The 25,006-nt window shown below is 35.1% G+C and overlaps 4 protein-coding genes across 15 annotated transcripts in view; 2 read left to right on the forward strand and 2 right to left on the reverse strand.

Moving 5' to 3' along the window:
• LOC123714553 overlaps positions 1–12,044 on the reverse strand; it is a 70,587-nt gene extending 58,543 nt beyond the window's left edge. For all 12 annotated transcript variants that reach the window (XR_006754330.1, XM_045668852.1, XM_045668859.1 and 9 more), the window contains exons 1-2: positions 11,900–12,044; positions 2,487–2,538 (exon numbers count right to left, since the gene is read on the reverse strand). Coding sequence is in view for 8 of the 12 variants with exons in the window: in XM_045668852.1 (XP_045524808.1) it covers positions 2,487–2,488 (2 nt within the window). In the remaining 4 variants the exon portion in view is untranslated. The remainder of the gene's footprint in view (positions 1–2,486; positions 2,539–11,899) is intronic.
• A 344-nt stretch (positions 12,045–12,388) lies between these two features.
• LOC123714177 (nodal modulator 1) lies at positions 12,389–20,134 on the forward strand. Its single transcript, XM_045668353.1, has 19 exons — positions 12,389–12,609; positions 12,687–13,073; positions 13,310–13,469; positions 13,785–14,033; positions 14,253–14,421; positions 14,742–14,921; positions 15,314–15,395; positions 15,693–15,886; positions 15,962–16,140; positions 16,227–16,388; positions 16,520–16,690; positions 16,819–16,996; positions 17,152–17,354; positions 17,436–17,635; positions 18,145–18,294; positions 18,478–18,583; positions 18,860–19,038; positions 19,119–19,296; positions 19,450–20,134. Exons 1-19 carry the CDS (start codon positions 12,479–12,481, stop codon positions 19,603–19,605), a joined length of 3,414 nt encoding a protein of 1,137 aa, XP_045524309.1. The 5' UTR covers positions 12,389–12,478; the 3' UTR covers positions 19,606–20,134.
• Positions 20,135–20,321: 187 nt separating this feature from the next.
• LOC123714266 lies at positions 20,322–21,890 on the reverse strand. Its single transcript, XM_045668473.1, has 4 exons — positions 21,773–21,890; positions 21,585–21,699; positions 21,145–21,237; positions 20,322–21,053 (listed from the first exon to the last, which is right to left on the reverse strand). The coding sequence occupies exons 1-4, from the start codon at positions 21,843–21,845 to the stop codon at positions 20,975–20,977; spliced, it is 360 nt and encodes a 119-aa protein (XP_045524429.1). The 5' UTR covers positions 21,846–21,890; the 3' UTR covers positions 20,322–20,974.
• Positions 21,891–23,426: 1,536 nt separating this feature from the next.
• On the forward strand, positions 23,427–24,147 carry LOC123714670 (alpha-crystallin B chain-like). Its single transcript, XM_045669035.1, has one exon. The coding sequence runs from the start codon at positions 23,509–23,511 to the stop codon at positions 24,010–24,012; it is 504 nt and encodes a 167-aa protein (XP_045524991.1). The 5' UTR covers positions 23,427–23,508; the 3' UTR covers positions 24,013–24,147.
• Positions 24,148–25,006: the final 859 nt, after the last annotated feature.

The raw sequence follows: 25,006 nt of genomic DNA on the forward strand, positions 1-25,006 counted from the left end.
TTACATGAGTATGTGTGTTCTGTGATGCAAAGTGAAATGTATGATTCCAATGAGGAAGCGATGGAAATGGGCACAACATGATATGGTTCTTACAACTGGAAAACATTTGAAAACAACAAGTAATTTTGAAGTTTTATGTGGTCTGGTGTTGCTTGTCTATTAGGAAGTTGTGATTTTTTAACAGTATCTTTGTGTTATATATTTTTAAGCACCGTATTTGAAAACACCGGATATAAAATATTTTTGACATAGGTTACAAGTCAAGTTATCCATATGTACTCCGGGATTTTGAAAAATACTAAATAAAAACACTTAAAATAGGACAACAAAGGAAGGAAAACGCAAAGCGCTAAGCAAAAACACAAGCAAGTAGGGGCCAAGCTCAAGCGGGAACAAAAGCAAAAGCATGAGCAGGAGCACAAGCACAATTTTAAAAACACGAAGTAGAAACCAGACGTAATAGACGTATTATAATGAAGTTTATCTCGTCTGGCCATACTTAATATTTACGTAGCTCATGGTTTGTACATCTCATTAATATACATTGTGAAGTCGGTTTTACTTTTAGATAAAGATAAATTATTCGAAAAGGGTAACATTTTTTTCCATCACCCGCAACAGTATCGAAAAAATATCATATGCAATGTATACAAGATACTGTAGCTCAAAGAATGAAAATCCCCGACATACTATCGTTTACAAGTTGATGGTTCAATCTTAACGTTCAAATTTTCGATTTAAACTGGCCGTAATACAATACAAGTATAACCTTACGAGTAAAATTTTATAATATCTTCGCAGCTTATTCAGAATGTCGTTGAAACTTTGTAAATCTATGAAGGAAAATTTCGTGAGTGCAATGAGGGAATGGTTGAAATGGCGCGTCTAACTTAATTTATCAAAACCCGAGTTAAGTTCGGTGGCGGTTGTTGAAGCTGGGTGTCAACTGTCTTTAATTGTTTCAAGCATGAGCTTATAACAAACACAAAATTATGGGTAGTGGGGTTGCGACGCTATCATAAAAAAAACTAACATTGCTTGGATATTATCGGAAAAGAGAATGTATAAGTGTGGTAAAAATATTCAATATTGGCTTCAAGTGTACGATGATTAGGTTAGGTTACATAACTCCTGATTCAGATTTTCTTTTATATTTTTTCAAATCAACTCTTCGTCTACTGTGGTTCGCAAACGAATAGAAAATAATATAAGAACAATTTGGAAGAAACATATTTTTATTTTTATTCGAGCCATTATCTCAAAATAAATATATTTAAAAAACATCGTCAATATGTAGTCAACATTTCTAAGTCACAAACACGGGCAGAATTCATTTTGTCAAAGGCGAAAGAGCTTTCGCATCTAATTCTCGGTACTTTATCGTTTACCCTGTGTTTATTCAATATTCAATCTGATTCCTTTTGTTGCTTCACAGTCAATCTTATTTTGACACAGAATTTTCTATACAAAGAGAAATTTTATCGTTCTAATGTGTATTTCAATGTTTCCAATAAAAGTCTAGAGCAACAGGATTTTTAAGCAATCGTCATATCATTGAAAAAGTTGTAATAGGAATTTGGTAACCCACACTTATTAGTAGTATAGTTATTGACCAATTTGCGTCCGTTCTACCCTCGACTCGCAGGCGCCGACATAACTTTACAGAGGAGTTGAAAGCGTGCCTTGCGGAGTTTGAAGCAATTACTCACTTGTTAGGTAACTACTTTCTCATAGTCACATAAGTTATATTATACATCAACTATATAAACAAGCAATTGTATACTGTAGAATTGGTATTATTAAAAAATACATGTTTAAATTTAGAAGTAAAACCTATCTAAATCAATTAAACCTTAGAAAATTAACAACTCCTGCCAATAACACTATTTCATCTCCTACTTATTACATACAAATAACAGTAAGAAATGTGGAAATAAACAAACGATTCCCGTTTCCAATCCCGTACACTAAAAGCGTTCGTAATCATTGAAATGAAATGAGTTGCAAATGACGGCGACCGCACGCGTCCATAACGCCGCTAATCTGCCGGGCATTACCTAGCACCGGAGATTGCCATGTATTTCCTGTCCAACCTATTCAAGTGTTGTCGAGGCAAATAGCTATTTCTAGCTTTGCTACGCTATTTTACCAAAATATACTGATCAAGCTCAGTTCCTGGTTAACTAGATTAAACAAATATATATATTTGTCTTATATCTCTACTTATTAACCAAATACAAAGTATATAAGCAAAGGGCATTCATTACTTTACGTGCCGCTGAATTCATCGTAAGATAGACGAGTTCTATTTTCCACCCATTGATCTTGTGAGTTATTTGAACTAAACTAAATTGCTTATTTATCTCTTTTGTCATAGTTTCATCAAAATACTATTTTTGTTTTATTATTTCACGATAAAAACAGCTCGAACAAGTGTTCAATTAATAATCATCAATATAAAATCGATAATTATAATGTATACTTACATCAATATTGTACTCTTGTAATATTTTATCACAAACTGTTTCAGTAAGATACCTGAAATGAAAAGATGGTTAGTTTATCTACTGATTTACATTATCAGTATTTTATATTATACTAAATTGAGTAAACATTTCTCACCTACAGAACGTAATTATGAAGCCTAAACTTAATAAAATTTAGGAAAAAACATTATACCTTATCAGGGCACTTTCAAAGGGAGCAGAATATTAAAATCGTAATAAAAACATTCGAAACACGACGTTTGTCCTTTGTTTATTACAATGATAAAACCTTAAGAGCTCTACGGGTTAAAATGAAGGTTTAATTTTTTCAAAATGAAAACGTGACTTGGCCGCAATTTGGCTGACATCATAATGAGTACCAATAGTGATAGGTTTTAAAGCGGATTCATGGATTGATGACTTGTATAGTGTGAGAAAAACAATGAATATCAATTAATCTTCGCTAGTTAAATAAATAATGAAAATTATTAGGTACAACCCATGGACATTGTTTCTTGACCTAATACATGTTATATGATATAAAATGAAAACAGAATACATATACATAGATATTCAAATTTTACTAGGATCTTAATTTATCATGTGCATAATTTTATGCTCGCAAACTTTGGCCTACACACATTTTCATTCTATACACATTTTATAAATAATGTCTGAAATTGTGTGATGAACACCACTATCGATATATGAGTTTATCCGACACTTATTTTGATATTAGAAAAGTGCGTGATAAAAATATCTCTTAACTCAATGACGAGATAGTTATCTTTTAAATGAAAAATCTTAAAAATAGCCTTCATTCTAGGCCGCGATAATCTTTCTACTTGACCTATTTAAAGGACGGACGGTCGTTTTCAAAACACGATGTATATGAATTATTATGCATTGTCTACAATTCAAAAAGCTTGAACAAAGTACGAGCTTGCTACAATATTTATGTTCCATTTTCGTTTAATTATACTATTAAATACAGTGTAGTTATTTGAAAGTATAGAAATACAAGGCTCAATAAATACCTACTATAGACATAAATATCGAATGAATAACGGACATAAATGTCTAATTATAGTCCGATTCAATTAAGATATGATGAGATACGTTGACTAGACTAGACATAGATATAGCCATATATTAGCTAATATGAGTAACTTACTCGACTAGTATGTCGTTCTTTTAAAAATTATTTCTATAAAGTCTTGGTAAAGACAGCTCCTCCGCTCAGCTGGAGATAATTAAAATGCACGGCTAATAAAAAGCTCGATAGAGGATAATCCACAGCAGCGGTGGAAACTTCCGATATTAATCTATGGAGCATTCAATGGACAAAGCGAGTACAAGGCGCGAGCGGTAAGCCTCTCCGAACCTCTCGTAAAACTGCATCTGTTAATGTGGGCTTAATCTTTACACAGCTCTTCTTACTGCAGTCGCTAAACTTAATATTATACACCCAGTTTCTGAATAAGGTTAACGATAAATAATATTTCGTAAAGCAGTTTTAATATTTAAACATGAAATATAACGAACGAACGAAATAACTGCTTAATTGAAAACGCCCGGATAATAATTCTTTCATTCGATATTTTACGTTATATTAGAATTCCTGAAGTACTGGAAAATCTTAAGTGGGTATTCGTACCATTATGGCAACCATACATAACGTTTTATTGATCAATTATCCACTTTTAAAACACCGAAACATTGATTTACGTATTGGCTTCAAATATACAACTCTGTGCAAAATTATTAATTCCCAAACTTGTGAACAAACAATGACATGGTACGATCTGTAATCAGAAAGTGTTAGTGCAATTGAATCACTGGTTCAATACATCAACTGTGGTCTAAGTCTTGATTATGAAGCCTTTCAGCGGCTTATCACAGTGGAATGGAGTTGGGTGTAATTGTGGCCGTGCTTTAAGAGCATTCAGCTTCGCTACATTTTACGATTTTATTAAGGGAAGTTAAACTTTGCCGGATAATAACTTTCGTGTTTTGCTGTCCCTGCTTTGACGCTTTTTTGATATTGTAACACTTTAAAAGAGAACATTTAAATTATTTCTTTTACGTCATTTTGATAGGATGAGATACACATTTAACATAATGTCTTTATCCTGTCTGATAACAAAGGATCTAACCACAGAAATTCCCCGGAGCGAGCGAATTTATTTAAATGTCTTTACAACTAGAAAGTTTTATCACAAGCAAGACAAACTTAGCAGCTTTGGAACTAAGACGGTGTATGCTCCAGAGATCGCCTCGTGCTGACTTGCCACCTCTAACTTGAAACTTCATCCTGAGTTCAATTTACACCTTAATTGTTTTAGTATGTTTATCTCCAGACAGATAACTCCATTATACAGTGTTTTAGGTATGTCAGTAAGACATAGACCTAGTAAGGTCTTTCTATAAACTTTTTTAATACAAATAAATTTTCGAATTAGGGAAACATATACCTTTTAACTGTATCTGTAAACATACACTTAACTTGATAGTGAACTTAATTACTAACAAATATATGTGTTATTACTTGAAGTAAAAACCAATTATGAAATATCGGTGAGTAAACGTAGCTCTCATTACTAAAGGTAGAGACCGCACTAATTTACTTTTCTCGTTTCCCCTTTACTGCACCGCAAGGCAAAGTTAAGGAGACTAATACGTCCCGTTGTTGTGCTAATATGAAAGTTCCAGGTGCAACTTTGTAGAACATTGCCTCTTGAAAACAATGTGCCTCAATTTAATCCCAAGCTAATGCGTATTAGAAGTTATAACTTGTTGCTGTTATTAAACTTAAACTCTAGAAGATCTCGTTTGTGTAATGAAATTTAATTATGTATATTGATTGACTTATAGGCTCAATGACGCTGTTATACAATGCTCATTCTAGAATTTTAAAATTTCACTCATAACTTGGAATAGGTACATTTTTGTACTTGTTATTAAAATTTAAACAAAGTATCAACAAAGAATGAGACATAAAAACATACCATAATAACAAAATATTATTGTTGTATAATAGAATTTATTATATTGACTATATAAGCAGTAAATATTTGTTTAATGTAACAGAGCACGGGTTTTGAATGATATATGAATCATCAGTTAAGCCGAATTTCGTAGCACTTCGTAGCGGTTCGTAGTACATACTTTATATGCTACCATGTTCTGTGCTTTAAGCTTTTACACCTTCAGCGCTTACAAAATGTTAGAACGGTAACAATTACGTGTGATCATTCCGAATGATAAAATCTTTTGGAAGGTTTATTATCGAGACGAGGTTTAATACGGAATTACATTTTCTCATTGGTTGAAACCAGCGTATTGGCTGTTGGCCATAAATCTGGTTTTCATAATTTACTTAAGTGTCTATTAAGTTTGTATGTTTTATCTTTTACATTTACGCGCTAAACTGATTCATTGTTAACAAATCTCTGTACTTCCTCTAAGCACCGATCACACATATTACAAAAACTAAATTCCTCATTACACATTTTTGCCGAAAAATGTTTACGACAATGAACCACGAGGTATAGACACGGCGTTCAGGGTCGCTATCCCTTTGTAAATTAATCAAAAAACTTAAGTCATTCCTCGCCAGACCTAAATTCCGCGCAAAGGAATTTTATAATTAAAAGAAATTAACAGAACGCTTGCATGTCTAAGTTCACCTCCTATTTACCCCTTTTAAAAATAATTACTCGTAATACGGTCGTACATTTTCCGCTAATGCTTTGTAATAAGTTTGTATGTAGGTTACGATAAATTATAGCTGCTAAGCAAGACAGGAGTCACGCCACCAGAGCTGTTTCTGATTACGCTAAAGAAAAAGGCATTTCTTATATTGCCTACATAATTTATAAAGTAAATTAAAACAAAATATACGAGATCTTAAATAGAACTATTATAGTGGCTTTATTTTTTAATTAAATAATTAAAACGCGGATGGTGATTTACAAATAGTATCGGCTCAAACAGGTACATGTTTGAAGACTCTGAAAAACGAAATTCATATTTATTTCCTGAAAACCATTCTGTCACATATCGATACTGCAATTCGTCAAACATAATCGGTTTAATACATCACTCAACACCGAATATGAATTCGTAATCGAATACTTCCGTATCGATCACACTCGACACTCGAATATAAAACGCTCGGTAATCCAGTGTTGAACCAAATAGCTGAGTATTCCACTAGAGAATTTAAATGGAAATAACTTCTGCATAACGTGTGTGTGAAGATTTCTATATTGGAATGTACCGAGGTATCTTCAAGCGTCAAAATCTTGTTAAAAACCAAAATAAAATTAGCACACCCACCATTGTTGTCCTAAAGAGGTACAATAACGAAATCTAAGGCTGTAATAGTCATGAATTACCTTTTTCGTACGATTTTATGTATATTATTTGTCAACCGAAAACAAGATATAGAATTAAATCCTTATACGGATTATATTTATAAACTTTCCTAATATGTTAGTAAGCTTATCGCAGAACAAGACTTTGCACTCAGGAAAGAATGATCAATTGTGAGAGTGGCCAAATGAATAGTCATTGTTAATCTTTAGGGAGTGTTCATTTGTTGGTTCTTTCAAGTGGCTAGTAAACCCGCCTAACTCAATCAACGACGAACTGCACTTAGAGAAATGTAGAAGTTACGCTTAACTAAGTGCAAATTAGGCACTTTTATACTCACGGATACAATTATATTAAAGACCTCTATTCTTAATATTAATGTTCAATAACAAAGAATCTACACGTCGAATTGATAACCTCCTCTTTCATTTTATTTGAAGTCGGTGAAAATCAAATCAAACTTAATAGTTTCTAGAGAAATTGCAACTTGTTATACATTTGATAATACTAGCATAAATTTATAGTTTGAATGAATTGAATTATTATCAAGACGGAAAAAGGTCAAGAAACACAAATTTGACATGTTTAAAATATAATGCTATTGCATTCTAAAGTAGAGAAGTCAAAAGAAACTATGGTATCGAAAAAAAGTTATATCTATTTCAATTATATTTGTATACTCTGCGCGATTTAGTGGGTAAAAAAAATTACATAATACATAATTTTCGTAAAATAATCTTAAACAATACTACCCATAGTAAATTATTTTCGCAGCCACCCCAGGAACTTGTCACCACCAAAATAAAGTGAAACATACAACATGAATGATTCATACTCGAACACTAATAAAGCAGCCGCCGCAGTATTTCCGCTGTGAGGTACATTACAAGCTTCGCAGACGTGATCAAAATGTTAATCCTGCCGCACGGTGATCGACATTCAAATTTCTAAAGTTGATTGCTTACAGAAATTGCACTAAAATTAATGTACCAATGTAATGTATAATACTTATCATTGGTGCAATATTTATGGGAACAAGCCGACAGCAGCAACTTAAATGTATATTTGCTCTGGAAAATGTTAAAATATAAATGTAAACAATATAATTTGGCTGTACGTTCTAAGGCGTCTGCGAATTACGGAGACCACGTCTCTTGAATAAACAATAATGTACTATCCGGAGGGTGTATCATATTATTCAAAGTAACTTTTATGGGTTTATTTAAACATTATTTATCGTCGTCTTGAGCCACCTGGCTCCCATACTTCTATCCAATTACTTTAAGCTTTATACTCCGAGAAAATGGAGGTTGGGAGAAAACGAAATAAATTCGAATAATGCTCTTGATAAGGTTTTCTTTAATTGTTGGGGAGGGTTAGGAGGGAACATTACTTTGTGTCTGCATATGCAAGAAATAATTTCTTCAAGGTCAATCATTAACTCACGTGAAGTATCGACTATCGTTAGCAATTTATACTAAAAATAAATGTTGTGATTATCATTCTCGGAAAGTATAAAGCTCTTAATGTTTCCAAGTACTAATTTTAATACATAGCATTAATTAAATAATTAATTGATCCCCCCCGAAATTTGAAGGAGCAGCCTGTGTGTCCACCAGCGGGTGCTGAGCGTCCCTGTGGAGACGCCCAGAGGGGGATTCTTCACCGCGAGCGCGTGTGGTACTGGGTAGCTTTTTTTTTCGTCTCCACCTAATTTTTTTTTCGTTGGGGCTAGACTCCGGGAATCTCTCTCACCGGACGAAACGCAAGTACAATAAGGCGAACTTATTGCATCACTTCACGCCGGTTTTGTGAGAGACAGTGGTACTGCCATTTGGTTGAAGCCCGAAGGCAACAGTATGGCACTCCCACTAGGAAGGAGTTGACTGATTGCGCTAGTGAAATAACCTCTATCACAGATTATTTCGCCAGTGGGCGATGGGGTCGTCTCGTCCCGATGCCAAAAATATAAATTATAACTGATAACAAATATGGTCAGTTGTCTTTAAAATTAAGACAGTGACCTTGTCAACCACCATTACATATGTATAGACTACGTATGTGTTGGCCCAACAACTAAGCTTTGCTTGTCTGGAAACTGTCAAATACCATGGTCAAATAAAGCTAGTTAATTAAATTCTATAATTTATATCTGATCACCTTAAAAAAACTACCGGTAGTCTAGAATACATTTCCATTATTATATATGAATGTGAAAGTCTGTTGGTGCGGAAAAGCTTTAACGTCATAACTTTATGTTATGCGTTGCTGGCTAGAACTGGTGTAGTAACAGTTAAAACTAAAATCTTTTATCTATTTCAGGTAAAAAGAAAACATTAATATATGGCCGCCATTATCCCAATGGCTTCTCGAAATGCCTTCAAATTAATTCGACAAGTTTAAGTGGTGCTTTCATTTAGCACATGTCAGCCATCAACTATTAATCTTGTTTCTCGAAACAATTTATTACTGACAGAGAGTTCGCGGCTTTGGTAAATTACTAATGCGAAGATTAAAGGACATTGTGCTTAAGAAAATACAGTTAGCTCTTGCAAAAGTAAGAATCTCTATCTCGATTAACAAGATCAAAGTTTTCTTAAGTAATGAAGAAACAAAATTACTTAAAAAGCATTGTTTATGTTGCTGGGAGGCTTTAATAGCAAATTAATGATTATTTCCACGATACTTCAGCGGAACTTCCAATACAAAATGAATTAAAATCGGTACACCTTGGAATCTGGGCTGTACTTGCCGGAACGAAACAAGTTTCGGGCCAAACTGGTTTAGATCACGCAAATTACTTACGCGAGACCGAACTTATTACAAAATAAAAGAACGTACCAAATTTAAAACATACACGGCTTTACTGTTACGTTTTGAAGATGACGACTTTACAAAATAAATAGAATTACCAAAAATAATAAGAAAATTAAATCCATTTATGAAACTCAATATAAAGCAATTTATGATTTATAACTTTGTAGACATTGAGCGTTTGTTCTGATGATTTGTAGCATTAATATTAATTAATAACTATTAACAATTCTCATTAGTAAACGTACCGGGTTTTCACTAGTCACGTATTCAATTAAAGTTTGATTGTTACAAACATGCTTCGTAACATACCTCCTTCCTTTAGGGTAAATCGGAGGGAATTGGATATTAGTGGTAAATATTGTAAATAAGTTTTCTAACATTAGTTTTAGCGAGATAAACAAATATGTATAGTGCTATGTTTTTAAAAAACCCCTTAAAACCCCTTACAATATTACAAATACACATGTTATGTTAACCACTCACACACTAAATTAAACACTTTCTCATAATTATTCTTCTACATAATATTTCATAAAAAAAATATACAATAAATGAAATATAATCTAGAGAGTTTAGTATTTAATCAAAACTTGCAATGAAGGACACAGACTTTAACCGATAAATTGAAATACAAACATCTCCAAAATACCGAGACGACAATAATGTCTCGTTATTGTAACCAAAGTTTCAATCTCATCTATATTTCAAATTGGTAGGGAATTAAATGATTTAAATAAAACGAAACGTAGGCGGCATCAGTGGCTCGAGATTTATAAAAGAACCACTCGAGCAATAACAGGGCGGCGAATAATGGCTTATTCAAATTTAACGTGAACACCGCACTTCGGAAAACGATCAGACCGCGCACCTGCTACTTGCTCTAAAACCTTTTTAATGTAGATGATGAAGACTAATGAAGATGTTTTATTAATAGAGATAAATATATTACCTTTGAAAAATTTGTATTAATAACAAAAAACATTGATGATCATTAATGTAAATTATAGGTATTATTGCTTTTTCAATAAAAATGAAGAAATTTGGCCTGGAATGGTAATTGGTTGGTAAATAATTTGCTAATGCTCCATGTCATCAAAAAGCAATTAACCAAGTATTATTGAAAAAGAGGAATGAAAAGTGTTTAAATTACTTGTCACTTCATCCATGAACATTTTGTTAAGTTATATAAAATTCCCGCACTTATACATATGTTAGGTCTTGAAAAGTTGATAATAATAATATTTTTTTATAAAATTTAGTGGCTGGAAAATACATTGTATTTATTGTTTAATATTCAAACTATACCTGCCTTAATAGTTCATATGGTTGCACTTATTTTACGGGTTCCTTAATTACCTGAAATGTGTGATAATGGCAGAAAAAAAAGTTGTTTCCAAGACAAAGGGCATAAATATAATCTACAAGATGTAGGTACATATATTATGCACCATGTAAAACTAGACAAGATTATTTAAATTTTGAAATGGAATACATATTTTTTCTGAAAGTGGTAATTCAGAAAATTAAAATTATATTTATTAGCTATTTAACTAGGCATTCAGAATGTAAGAGACATATTTCTTAATATTGTGGTTATACTTCAAATTGCTTATACCCAATGACAGTTATTCTCTAAAAATAAAAACAGTTTCACTGGTACTGTTTTTTAGAGTACCAGAGTACACTAATATAATAAAGTTTTAAGTGAAGTATCAGCATATTGTGCCTATCTATCTAGAACTATTATTGTTTTGCTAGAAATAATACAACCATAATACCCAATGCTGGGTTAAATTTCATATGCCACAAACATTAATGGTTGTGAAACAATTGTATTTTTATGTAAATAGAAGTTTCCAATGAAATTTAATATAAGAGGTTTCTAGTTTTAGTAGAAAGTTATTACTACATGCCATTTTGTTCAACTATGTCATACATGTATTATGTTTGTTAATGCAGGCAGTAGATGAAGTGTAAAGTATATGATGTAAATTTCAACAGAGGTTTTCCTTTTCAATTTTGCCTTTTCCATAATTAATTTATTAAATCTGATTGTTAAATAAAGGCATTTGAACTAATAAATAAAGCGTATAAACACAATATGGTTTTTTACTATTCGTATGAAGGTATTTAAATATCTTGTAAGAGTAGTCAGAAAACATAAATCTTCGATATCGATCGGGTGGCTGGTTACGCTAGAACATAATATTATAACTTACTTTTGTCGTGTCCAGTCTCTATTATTCCGATAGTGTTTACTGCACTTTCACAAGAATATGAAAAAACACAAACGATCAATGGACACCACAAATTATTACAATCTTGTAATTAAAAGCGACTAAAACGCGTAAGTAGATATTTTGATTTTGAAAGTAAAAACATAAGACAAAAAGAAACAATAGACAGAAGTTAAAAGTGACACTTGATTGCAAGAAAAGCGTCAAAGGGTGACAAAACCATATGATAGCTGTATGCGTTTGTTTTTTTTTTTTTAAGCCAAAACGATTTTTTTAAAATATGTATTCTGAATGCTAACTGAAAAAAAATTGGGAATTATAAATGAAAAATCTTATGAATGACTTACTGAAATAATTATATTCTTTAGGTCTGGTAACATTAGAAGATTTTCATTCTATGCTTGGGAGTTTAATATAATTTATCTGGTTTGTGATGTCAACCTTCAATTTTTGCTTTTTAGTTGACTTTGGTACTGGCTATAGTTCGAACTTCGCACTCTAGTTTGGCGCTGGCTATAGCAATAAAAATGTTCCTTTAAATTTATTAATTTTACAAGTATAATGAATTCTGTTACTGTACTATGTATTCTAATGTTAAGTGCAAATCTATGCTTTGCAAATGATATCTTAGGATGTGGAGGTTTTGTTAAAAGTCACGTAGTTTTAGACGTATCTAATATTGAAATTGGACTGTAAGTTAACCTCCAAACAGATTAATCTAATTTAATTTTATGATAAATTGGCTACAGGAACGGTTTTCACATTATAGGTATACCAAAGAAGGAATTTTGTTGGAAAAAACAGAATGTGCACCCACAAATGGGTACTATTTTGTACCACTCTATGAAAAAGGAGATTACGTGCTAAAAGTTCACCCTCCAGCTGGTTGGAGCTTTGAGCCATCTGAAGTTGAATTATCGGTTGATGGAGAAACAGACCAATGTTCAAAAGGCCAGGATGTTAACTTTTCTTTCAATGGTTTTGGAATTACGGGTAAAGTAATCACCGCAGGCAAAGTGTCTGGTCCCAGTGGTATTTCTGTACAGTTAGTAAATGATAAAGAAGAAATAAGAAACACGGTTACCAGCTCTGGTGGAGATTTTCACTTCACCCCAGTAATACCCGGCAAATATGTGTTAAAAGCTTCTCATAGCAGGTAAATAGAACCTAATTTGGACTTGTATTTATAAAGTCAAAGTTATTAGTTTAAAAAATAGCTTTAAACATGATTTTGTCTGACATATTATATGGAATTAATAGTAAAATTTTAAATAAAGCATTAAGATTGAAGTAACTAGTATGTTTCAACATTTTTACTTAAAGTATGTGTTAGTATTTATTTTTGGTAAGGACTACTGTTTCAAATCTTTCATATTTCACAAAATATTGTAGATGGAAACTAGAACCAGCTCAAGCTGATGTGCATGTAAAAGAAGGTAACACAGTGCTGCCAGTTGGAGTACTAGCTGTGAAAGGCTATGATGTCACTGGTTCTATTTTATCTTTTGGTAACCCCATACCTGGTGTTCACGTACTCTTGTATTCTAAAGAGGTGAGAACTTGTCAATACATAAAAACTGACTGTACTTTATTATATAGCAGAAAACTTGGAAAAACCATAACCACCATGCTAAATAATATGAAGAGGACTAATGTTGTATATACATTCGTTTTCTTCTAAACTATATATATATATATATATATATATATTTATATATACTCCTTAAAGCAAAACAATGCATTGCAAACAATGGAATCTTTGCTATTACATTTAAAGAGGATCAAAAGCAAGTTTATAAATTTTGATATCAACAATAAAATGGCATTGTATAGAAATTCACACACAGCTTTATTTTCACTGTTTCAGGAGAACCCTAAATTCAGAGTGGAAGGTTGTAAAACAGCTTTACTCCAAGGTGTTCCAGATTCACCAATATGTTATTCTATTACTGATCAATTAGGAGAATTCAGCTTTGGACTGGTGCCAGCCGGGAAATATAAACTGTTAGCAATGAGCAAGTCTCCAGGGCAAGCTTCTATAACTTACAATATCAAACCAGAAAGTGTTTCATTTGATGTTAATCATGACAGTCAATACATCAAGAATGCATTTGAAGTGAGTTGAAAAGTGGTAATGATTTGTATTACAATTTTGTGTTTACAAATGCATACTCTTACTTTGGCCTAATAGTTCATAATTTTTTTTAAATCTAAATAAGTTCATTGATACTGAAAATGAAGTAAGGCAGATAAATTCTTTAAACAATTTATCTTCCTATATATTTGTGTGTGTGTTATGTCAATTATCATATGAAGTTGAAATATTATTTATCAGGTTACAGGATTCACAGTCGTGGGGTCTGTCATAGCCTCAAAGGGAGGTAAATCAGTACCTGGAGCTCGTGTGTCTGTGAATGGTGAAGCTGTAGGGACAACGGACTCTGCTGGAAAATTCACACTTACCTCGATGACTCCTGGTGTTTATACTGTCACTTTGCAACATGGTTAGTATATAAAAGTAAGAAATTAGAAATATCTGAAATCTTTGACTACCACAACTACATACAAGTAAGTAAAGTTTCATGAATAGTTATATCTTCAGAGGATTTGTAAGGTTTGAATACTGTAAAATTTTTGTATTCCACATTTGGCTATATTTAATGTTTAATTGCTGCTTATGAAATATAATTTATGTTAGCTGTAGAAACAGTTATAAAGTAATTAATAATGTTTATAAGTAAATTTAGTACTTATAAACATTATTAATGACATACACAGTGTGGATCATAATTCTATAAATTTGTTTGCTTTAAATAATCCACAGAGCACTGTGAGTGGGAGCCCCTCGAAGTGGTAGTGACGTCGAGCGGTGTGAGTGGTAGTGTTCAGGCGGTGGTGTCCCGTTGGCGAGTGTGCGGTTCCATCACCCCCGCCCCCTCTCCCCCCCGCACTGTCACTCTGCGCTCCACGGCCACCACTGTACTCGTTTCTAGTGATGCTGATGGTAATTCAATTTAGAAATCTACATAATTAACTATTTCTACTTAAATATTTTCTATATTAGGACTATATAAGGGTGAGGTGAGTTTGACTTTGAATTTACCCTATTTTAAGTAAATGGTTTCAATGGTCGGTACCATTGAAACAGACAAGTGTGTCTGGCCCATACTAAAATGGTTACTGGATTCTAGGTGATGCTGTACATTCTTCCTTGTACAGACTTAATTATATTCATATATTAAAAAATACAAACATTTCTGTTATCTAATTTCAAAGTATTATTAAGATGATAATTATTTTTTATGTCAATAGGGCCAGGTTAACAAAAGTTGTTTCTGTATATTATATTTATTTTACACAAAATCGAAATTAATAGTTGAATTTAATATATTCCAGGCAAGTGGTGTACGTTTCTACCGACAGGCACGTACTCGGCGCGCGTAGACGTCTCCGAACAAGAGCATAGAGATGGGTTACAGTAAGTTTGTGATACCACATTATTATCATGTAAAATAAATAAGTCTCACCGTTGAAAACTGTTAATACTGTTGTCAAGATACCATATATGTATATAAATTTTTGGTCACTAAGGGGGAGGTCATTTCTATATGAATGTATAAAAGCAGACCTTTATACAAGTATCGCACACATATCAATTTAATAAAACAATCTATTGTCTATTATTTCTAAATTAATATAAAACTTAACGACATGATGTACGTCTTCGTATTCCCTTTAGAGGCTCTAAGGGTCATCCTACACATGAAAATTTCAGATTCTACCCGGAATGGTCGCAAGTGGCGGTGGAGGGCGAAGCCGTGTCGGGCGTGTCCTTCTCTCAGCTGCGAGCGCAGGTGACGGGTCGTGCCCTGTGCGGCGACGACTGCAAGGGACTCCGGGCGGCTCTGCGAGCGTTGGCCCCCGACGGCCGCTACGTCGGAAATCCCACCCACGTACCTATCCAGGAGGGTTAGTATACGAGTGTTTAAAGGTTGTCTAAATTAATAAAAGCTTTCGCGTCTTCTCATACGCCGTTCGTGGCAGACGGCTCGTACTCGTTCTCGGAAGTGCTCCCGGGCAGCGTGGAGGTGTCGGTGGAGGGCTCCGCGGTGTGCTGGCAGGACTCGGCGCACAACGTGGCCGTGGTGTCCGCTCAGGCGACCGTGCCCGACTTCGTCATGAGCGGACTGGTGCTCGGAGTGCACAGCTCGCACGATATCGAGGTAGGTCACATCGTGGATCGACTCAAAGAGCGAAGTTGATTTGTAAGAGACGTCGTTAACTCAACATTCTAAATCCCACTCTTCAGGTGGAATACAAAAGCGGAGACACGCAGGGCGTGCTGTCGATCTCGGCCGGGCCGAGTGAGCAATGTCTGCCTCGAGCCCGCTCTTACGAGTTGACGCCGCGCGGTTGCCACAGAGTAGAACCTGCGCAGGCGACTGTCACCTTCCAACGGAGCCAAGTACCCGTGAGTGAAGGACGAACTTGATATGAATGTTTGTAGCATATTACATATCCAGATGTGCTTAACTATTTTATTTAATTAAAGTATATTTATAAAATTGTGCAAGTTAGGCATTATACAATATTTTTTTGCAGTCAGTGGAGTTCACCGCCCGTTCTCACTCGGCCACGGTGCGCGTCATATCTCCGAAGGCGGCAGAGCTGACGCTCCGACTCGAGTCTGACGCGGAACCGGCAATCGTCAAACCGGCGCACACCAAAACCGATGCCGGACATGTCTACGAACACACCCTGTTCTTGGCTCAGGTACACCTTTTGATTTAGAAGTGGCCATTCCTCGCTACTTGTAATTGGATTTCAATTAAATTAGACAAATTTTAAAACACTGTTTTGATTAAAATAAAAATAATTACACAATGATGTTGAAACGATAGGGTGAAGTGGTGACCGTGGTGCCCCAGTCGAGCGATCTGCTCTTCACCCCGAGCGAGGAACGCCTGGTGGGCTCCGGCCGATGTGAAGTGGCCCTCACGGTGCGGGCTGCTCCTGCGCTCACCGTGTCCGGTCGCATTGACCCACCCGTGGCGGGGGCCACTGTTACTCTCACTTCCGGTCAGTGAAGCCTAGAAGGAATTTGGGTGTATTACATATATAGAGTCGAAAGGCTAAGGAGCCTGTCGGTCCTTTGCCCCAATATTCTATATCTATGGTTAGATAGTTATTTGACTTGATACGATTCATATTCAATAAATTAAAATGAATTACAGACGACATAAAGCTGACCCAAATAACAAAAGAGGACGGCGTGTACGGTTTCGGTCCGTTGGCCGCGGACAAGCGTTACAGCGTCAGTGCCGAAAAGGAGTCCTATTCGTTCGGCGAGCCCGACGCGGAGGGAATCATCGCCGCACACAAATTGGCCGAAATACAAGTGCTGTTGGTCGACGACGCCGATGAGACCCCGCTCGAGGTATGGTGGCGGTAGTTTATTACGTGTTGTCAAAATATCCTTTCCTAATAGAAATCTAATTAAGCGTCTCCGACTCGGCAGGGGGCGTTGGTGTCCGTGTCCGGAGGGTCGTACCGTCGCAACGTGGCCAGCGGTCCTTCGGGCCGGATCGCGTTCGGCTCTCTGCCCGCGGCGCAGTACTACGTCAAGGCCAACATGAAGGAGTACCGCTTCACTCCTCCACATCACATCCTCGCCGTTATCGATCAGCCGCAGATGCAGACCTCGCAGTTGGTCTTCCGGTGAGAATAACAAATATTCGCGAATTTCGTTATATGAGTTGGGAAATTTAAAGTTTTCTTTACAATTTATAAAAGCGGTATAAAATAATATTGTTCACGGTCACAGCAGTAATGAGTCTTACATATTAGAAGATCTAATCGAATTTGTTCCCAAAATTTAATTCAATTACCTGATACGGACCATGAATCAGCGTTATGTTCCATGAAATTTAATGTTTTTTATTATAACTAGATTAATTCAAAGATATAATGGCATAAAAAATCTTAATGATTTAAAAAAGTAACCGAGGGTTTATTGGCAGCTCTTCTCATTCTCACTCACTTTGCCTTTGATTTGAGAACTAGCGGTGAATGAAGTTTAGAAACTTCATTCCTCACTTTTATTTTATTGTTATTGCTTGATATCTATTTATGATTATTATGCTTTAACTTTGCAATGGAAAAACTTTTTACGACCGGTTTTTACTTCTCAGCTACTTTAACAAAGTGAATATATTTTTTACCTTCAGCGGTTCCCGTGTGGCATGGTCGGTATCGGGTCGCGTGGTGTCGTTGGGCGGGGCGGGCGCCGGGGGCGTGGCCGTGAGGGCTAAGGCCTCCGAGGCGTCGTCGCGGTGCCTCTCGCAGGACGCCACGGCCTCCGACTCCGGGGACTTCAGGTGAATCACTTGCAATATTATTAACTTTAAATGAATGAAATAAAAAGTATATACGTTTGTAATAGATTTTACGTCTATATCTCAACCGACTGCTAAATATGAACTTTTGATTAATATAGTAAAGTGTGTGTGTGTCGGATCTGTTGAAACTTGACTAATTCTCGAACATAAATAAATGTTTAGGATCCGGGGGCTGGTTCCGTCCTGTGTGTACGTCCTGGAGCTGAAGGACTCCGCGTCGCCCGCCCTCGCGGGCACCAGACTAGTACGCGCCCATCCGCCCATAGAGGTCACTATTCAAATATTATCTTTAATGTTTTTCACACCTTATTTCCTTTCCTTTTTTTCTTAAAGTCACCCGTTGCCCCTATTATTTAATTTTTATATATGCAAACTTTACAATATACACAAAATAATAATATTAAAAAATCACAACCTTCAAAGTTACTAAGAAAGTTGAGAAGTTTGAACATCCCGCGCTCCGATGATCACGCGAAGCTGCCATTGGGTCCATCGGTATGCGAGAGATGATATTCAGATTTGCGTCATTCCTCGACAAATTTAGGTCCACGGCAAAGACGTAGAGAACGTGCAACTGATCGTGATGCAACCGACGCAGTTGACGGACGCGAGCGTGCTCGTGCACGCGGACTTCGAGCACTATCGCACCCTGAAGCTCACGCTGGCCTTGGACGACACCAAGCAGCCCGTCTACTCCACGAAGGTGGATCCCTCGGGATTTAGGTAAATTGAAATCTAGCAATGTGAAGAATATTAATATAATTTAATTAGCAAATCTGAAACTTGAGAGTCGTCTCTCGCAGTGCGTCCTCCAACCCGGGCGTCATGTTCGTTCTGCCTCGTCTCCAAGCCGACAACAAGTCGTACGTCGTGAACGTGGAGTCCTCGCTCTCCAAAGGCACGCACTCGTACGAGGAACCGGCCGTCTACTTCTTCTCGGACGGGAAATACAAACATTTCGACATACACTTCGTGGCCAAGGTCAGTTTTCATGTTTTCTCTTGTGTCTATTCTTAGTTCTGATCTTTACCGCGTAATAAAAAACATCGCTTATTTCTGAATATTCCTGTCGTTCGATAATAATAATATTTGAATCTCGATTATGGTAATAAAATTCCCGATAAATCCGTCAAGGTAAAATCGTCGGAACAAGAGCTCCGTGCCAGCTCCTTTCTGCTGGTTCCGCTGCTGCTCGCTTTGGCGGCCGCGTACTTCCATCGCGATAAGATCTTGGCCAAGATCAAAGCCGACTACGCCACGAAGAAGCTGCCCAGGAAGAAGGTACAGTGAAACGTTCTGTCGTCGGAAGAAACTGGTAATCGTGAATATGGTCGTGCTCATTCTTCAAAAGCGGGTTGATATAATATTCTGTATTTATCCAGTAATTCATTTTCCGATTTTCATAAGTTTCTCTAGAGAAGTATTGCTTACTATTTTATATAAAAAACTAATTTTATACAGATACCATTTATTTATATTGTAATAGAATTTAGCTTATTTGTTTTCATCTATTGTCTATTCCCACTTAGTAAATAATTCAATAGTAAATAGTACAATTTTTGACATCTGAAATGTTTTCTTTTTTTTATTCTCAAAGTAGGTTGAAGTATAATTACAGCTGTTGTGCATTCCTATACATTTAATTATTTTATTTTAAATAAGTATTAAAGGTTATTGTGTTAAAATTGTTATAAATAAGAAGATCGACTGCATGATATGAAATTATTGATATTTCGTGAAACTTATTAATTTATAAAGTATATTGGTGCATTTAAGTTGTGTGTTTGTGAAATAAAACGGATTGTTGGTACTTTGTGTGTTATTTTAAAATATTTTTAATTATCCTTAACGGTTTCATTTAGACTTACTAATTATGAGGGAGGGAAGGAATCGTATTGTACGGGATATTTTATTTTGCAGTAATAGTTATAATAATATATATATATATATATATATATATATATATATATAAGTATATTTCATTACAATTGCGGAAAGCCTGTCATTGCAAAGAGTTCCGACAAAGGTCTACCCGAGTCGAGGCGCAGCCAAAGGTGAGGGTTGACAGTTGGAACAAGTTACTACCTATTTTTAATACAATTGCGAAATTTAATAAAAAAGTAATCACAATAAACTCAAATAACTAATCATTTATTTCTTACAAAACTTAAAATTCACATATACATTGAAATTGGTACAGTTTTTTATACTAACTAGGGAAGTTTTAGGTATTATATATTATATTTGCATATTTACTGTTTAAGATAAACTGTTATTAATTTCGTATAATTGTTTTCCTTTTTGTAAAACGATTTTTTTAGGAAAAACTTCGTGGTTGTTTTTTTCTTTTTAATAGACATTGTTTTGACAATTGGAAAAGAGAACGCACGAGTTCGGAAAAAGTAAAGAAAAAGCTCGAGTATGTCACATATCCCGAACGCTATACGTCCCAGCAATACGCCACTTTTTGAGCAACTGTATTAAAAAATACTTTCACGTATTTCTATGTTAATTCCCACTATATTTCTTGCTTTATCGCCAGGTGATTTCCTCCAGATGACTACTCTCTCGTACTTACGAAAAGTAATGATGATATTGTTATATATAGGCTTTTGCCTGTTTTTGTGTCTTAATGAATAATAACAAGGGAATCTTATTATTATCTATAGCAGTTGTAGAGTTGATAACACTCCGACATTGTATGAGCCCGGTGGTCCCAAAGTCTTGCGTTCTCCTTGCTGAAACGTTATAAATTATTATTGAATAGAATACTAAGTACATTTCCAAAACACTTGGGTCTATGAAATAAGCATTTAAATGATAACTTACTTGACAAAATACAATTGAAATGCCGCCATAAAATTGTGTTGAGATCTGGCGTGCAACTTGCATAAATTGAGTTTTTCACATTCGTCTTCCTCACTGAAATAAAGAATAAAATGTTATAAGAAGATGAATCTGTAATCTCTGTATTAAATAAAGTGACATATTGTGATAAGTATTTGTGTTTTCCTGCTTCCATGCGAACAAGGTCGTACAGCAAAAAAATATATTAAGAAAAAGTTAAATTCTAAATAGGTACAAAATACAGGCATAACGGGGACCCATCCAATTTATTGTCAGCAGTGACCTGTGTGAGCGAAATGGCCCTTTGCATTTCCGGTTAGTCCCATAAGTGTAGGATATATAATGTCAAAAACTATACATAGATAGAAAAAACAAATCATCTTTTTTCATCAATCATCAAGGATTTTTAGGTTTGATTGTACCTTCTCCTTGTTCGTACTCGACTGAGACTATCACTTGAAAATTCGCCCAACGGCAACGAAGGGTTTACAAATCTCTTCATGATTATATGATCATTCGCAGCTACTTCTTCAGATACTAAAACAAAATTTCAACATGAATTAAGGACTTATTCTTAAGAAATATTAAATATGCCGGGAAAATTACTTACTGAAATCAGTGTTTATGGGAACACTGGACACTGTGTAACAAAGTGCTAATAATACAAATAGTTTGGCTTCCATTTTAGTATAGGTTTTCGGAATAACTTACTATAGCTTATCAATAAAAGAAACATGTCTTTAAATGCCAGCGAAAATCCCTTCCACAGTGACTCTGCGTGCGTCATTGACACTTGGTAATGATTTATATAAATGTATCAGAGCGATTAGCATCCGCTACATAACAATTATTTGTGTACAGTGACGATTTCGTACCAGTTTAAGTAAGCTTTCGATGCGTAAGATGGTTATTTTTAACGTCTAGATAAGCAAAGTTAAGAGCAGTCCTAAAGTTAGCAAAATTTATGATTCCACACGCGCGTCTTTTTCCGCCCGTTGTAGTGAAAAATGTAATCACCGAGGGGCAACGGTTTCTGATCTGTAGTAACATAATTACGAATTTTCTGCACCAAGGGTTACTCAAGGGCATTTATATATATGCAATACAATTAGGCAAATTATTAATATGCGGTTTGCTTAACGAGTGCCAGCTTTAACAGTGCTTAACCACGTGGAAAGAGAAGCCCTATATCAAAAGGGGCACCGCGTCCAAATTTACTACCCTGGGCCTAAGTGTAGTTATCAGAACCGAATATTATCTATACTAATAAATATTATAAAAACTTAAAACTAATATTATTTCGATACACTTTCTATGATAAGTTATAAGACTGACTGGTGAAACAAAGTTCGCGTGACATGAGCCGGACGATACAGTGTTTCGTGGAGAAAAAATGAAGTAAGCGCCAAATTCTTTATATTTAAATATCTCGTAAAATATACAATATTTTATAAAATCGCTAGTAACGGCTCCAGACCAAACAATTAATGTAATTCAATTAAATTTTGACTTCATAATATCAGCCATGATTGAATAAAAACGAAATTAGTCAAAAATTAGAGGTGTAGAATATTATCGATAAACTTATATATTGTTTTTACGAGACCCATTTCTTGTTTCATTTGAACACATACCTACTTACATAAAATAAAATCTACGACGAGTAACTTTGGTTAATCCCCGCTTAAGCTTAGACGTATAATATTTCATCATTTCCCGTCTGCAATAAACCTAAGTGTATAGGTTTCGTAGTAGATTAAAAGAGATAGTAAGAAAATCTGAAAATTTGTCAACAATTTCTCACGGTATGATCAATTGTCGATGAGGTATTTTTTTTTATAATATATGACTGAAAATGAAGAATTGTTTTAAGACTAACCGTGATGTAAGATTTTCTTCTAAATATTTTACACAGACGTGTGTGCTTAATACTTCGACAAACGCATGGATCAGTTAAATAACGAACCCCTTTTTTCACGGAAGTAATTCTGAAGCTAATTTTTTATTATTTTTTTCATTTGAACAATTTATCAAAACTTCATTTCAAAGACATTATTAATAAATGCTATTGAACAATAGATGGCACTAAAACGCCTATCGGTTAGCAACGATAGACGGCACAGAAGGTACAAGAACATAAACAATAGAATACTACTTAACAACAGATGGCGTTACTATACAGTTAATTCGTGATTACACTAGAAACTTCGCGAAACATCATGCAAACTCGCGACGATAGATTGCGCCAGTCGCGGCCACTATATAAACGACAGAGCGCGTCACTTGCATCAGTTGAAAACAAACAATATCTTTGTGTGGAACGTAGTGTGAACAAAACAAAGCGAAATGTCTCTTGTGCCGTATTGGTTGCGTCATCTGAGAAATCTCACGTATCGGGATCCCTTCGTGAGGGTTTTGGAGGATCCGTTTACAGTGTTCTCTAAGGATCCGTTTTTCCGAGACCCCGTAAAATATATCAAGCAAGTGTCGACTCCTTTGGAGGGCGAACCTCACGGAATCGAAGGTGTCTACTCCGATTCCGAGGTAAAGATCGACGGAAAAAAGGTTGAAGTACATTTAGACGTTCAGAATTTTACGCCAGAACAAATCCAGGTCAAGACGGTTGGTAACGAGATCATGGTAGAAGGGAAGAAAGAGATAAAACGAGAGGACGGCTGGACCAGGAGCCACTTTGAGAGACGATTTTTTCTTCCAGAAGGATTCCCTCCAGAGCGCGTAGAGTGCCATCTCGACAAAGGCAAGCTGAAGCTGGTAGCGTTCCGATCAGAACCATTGCAAGAAAGGACAATTCCGATCCAAGATAAGTCCAGCGACACTGGAAAATCGTAAACTTTCACAGGAATCGTACCGTACTTTTTTATTTGGAATCATCGTGCAATACTACTTCAGATTAGTGATAGGTTCATTTGACTGATTAGGTTAATATAATTTTGTGGTTTTGTATTTAATAAACAATCAACTGATTTGAAAATTGTTTTTTTTTCTACTGAACTAATGCATAATATATATGTAGGATGGTTAGGACGAGCGAATTCGAGCTATTTAAGCGAATTATAAATCTCAGAGATATTGAGCCCAGCTTTACCAGACCAGACTTAACAGGAAAACTAAAAAAAAATACAGGATGCAAGTATTTTTAATTATAATGTAAAACTAATTTTCCTATAGTCCTACTTGTCTATATAGTAAAAATGATAAAGGGCCTCGGGATTATTATTATTTAGATATACAGTATATCGTACGTAGATTATAATAATAATAATAAGCTTTTATTCATCCACTGCTTATTCACATACATTATACAAAAATAGATATACATACATATATAGAATTTTATTACTCTAAGATGTGGGTGGCCCCTGTCCGGGAGAAGGCCTCCAAGGCCGACTTTTCCACCCTATTTTATTTTTTGCCGTCGTCATCCAATTTTTTCCAGCTATCATTTAAATCTCGTCGGCCCATCGCTCTATTGTTCTACTCTTGTTTCTTTTCCTTTTGGGTCAGTCCATTCCGTTACCGTTTTTGACCATCTGCAGTTATAGACATTTATATTATTATTGAAAAAAAAAATATTTCTTTATTCAATAGCAAGTTTTAGCAGGCATTAGAGCTTCTGAACTAAGTCTAGGGAGACCTGTACATCAGGGTACCCCGCTCTTCCAATGGTTAAATGAAATAGTAGTAACAAAATTGTCGGTGTGAGAATTTGATTTTGCATTGAGATGTAGTGTACATACTAGGTCCAATAAAGCAAATGATTGTATTTTAATGGCAATGAAATAACTAAAAAGTTATAAACGTAACAACGGTAAAAAAAGCATAT

The sequence above is a fragment of the Pieris brassicae genome, chromosome 9 (genome assembly GCF_905147105.1).
Source record: "Pieris brassicae chromosome 9, ilPieBrab1.1, whole genome shotgun sequence".
Lineage (NCBI taxonomy): Eukaryota > Metazoa > Arthropoda > Insecta > Lepidoptera > Pieridae > Pieris > Pieris brassicae.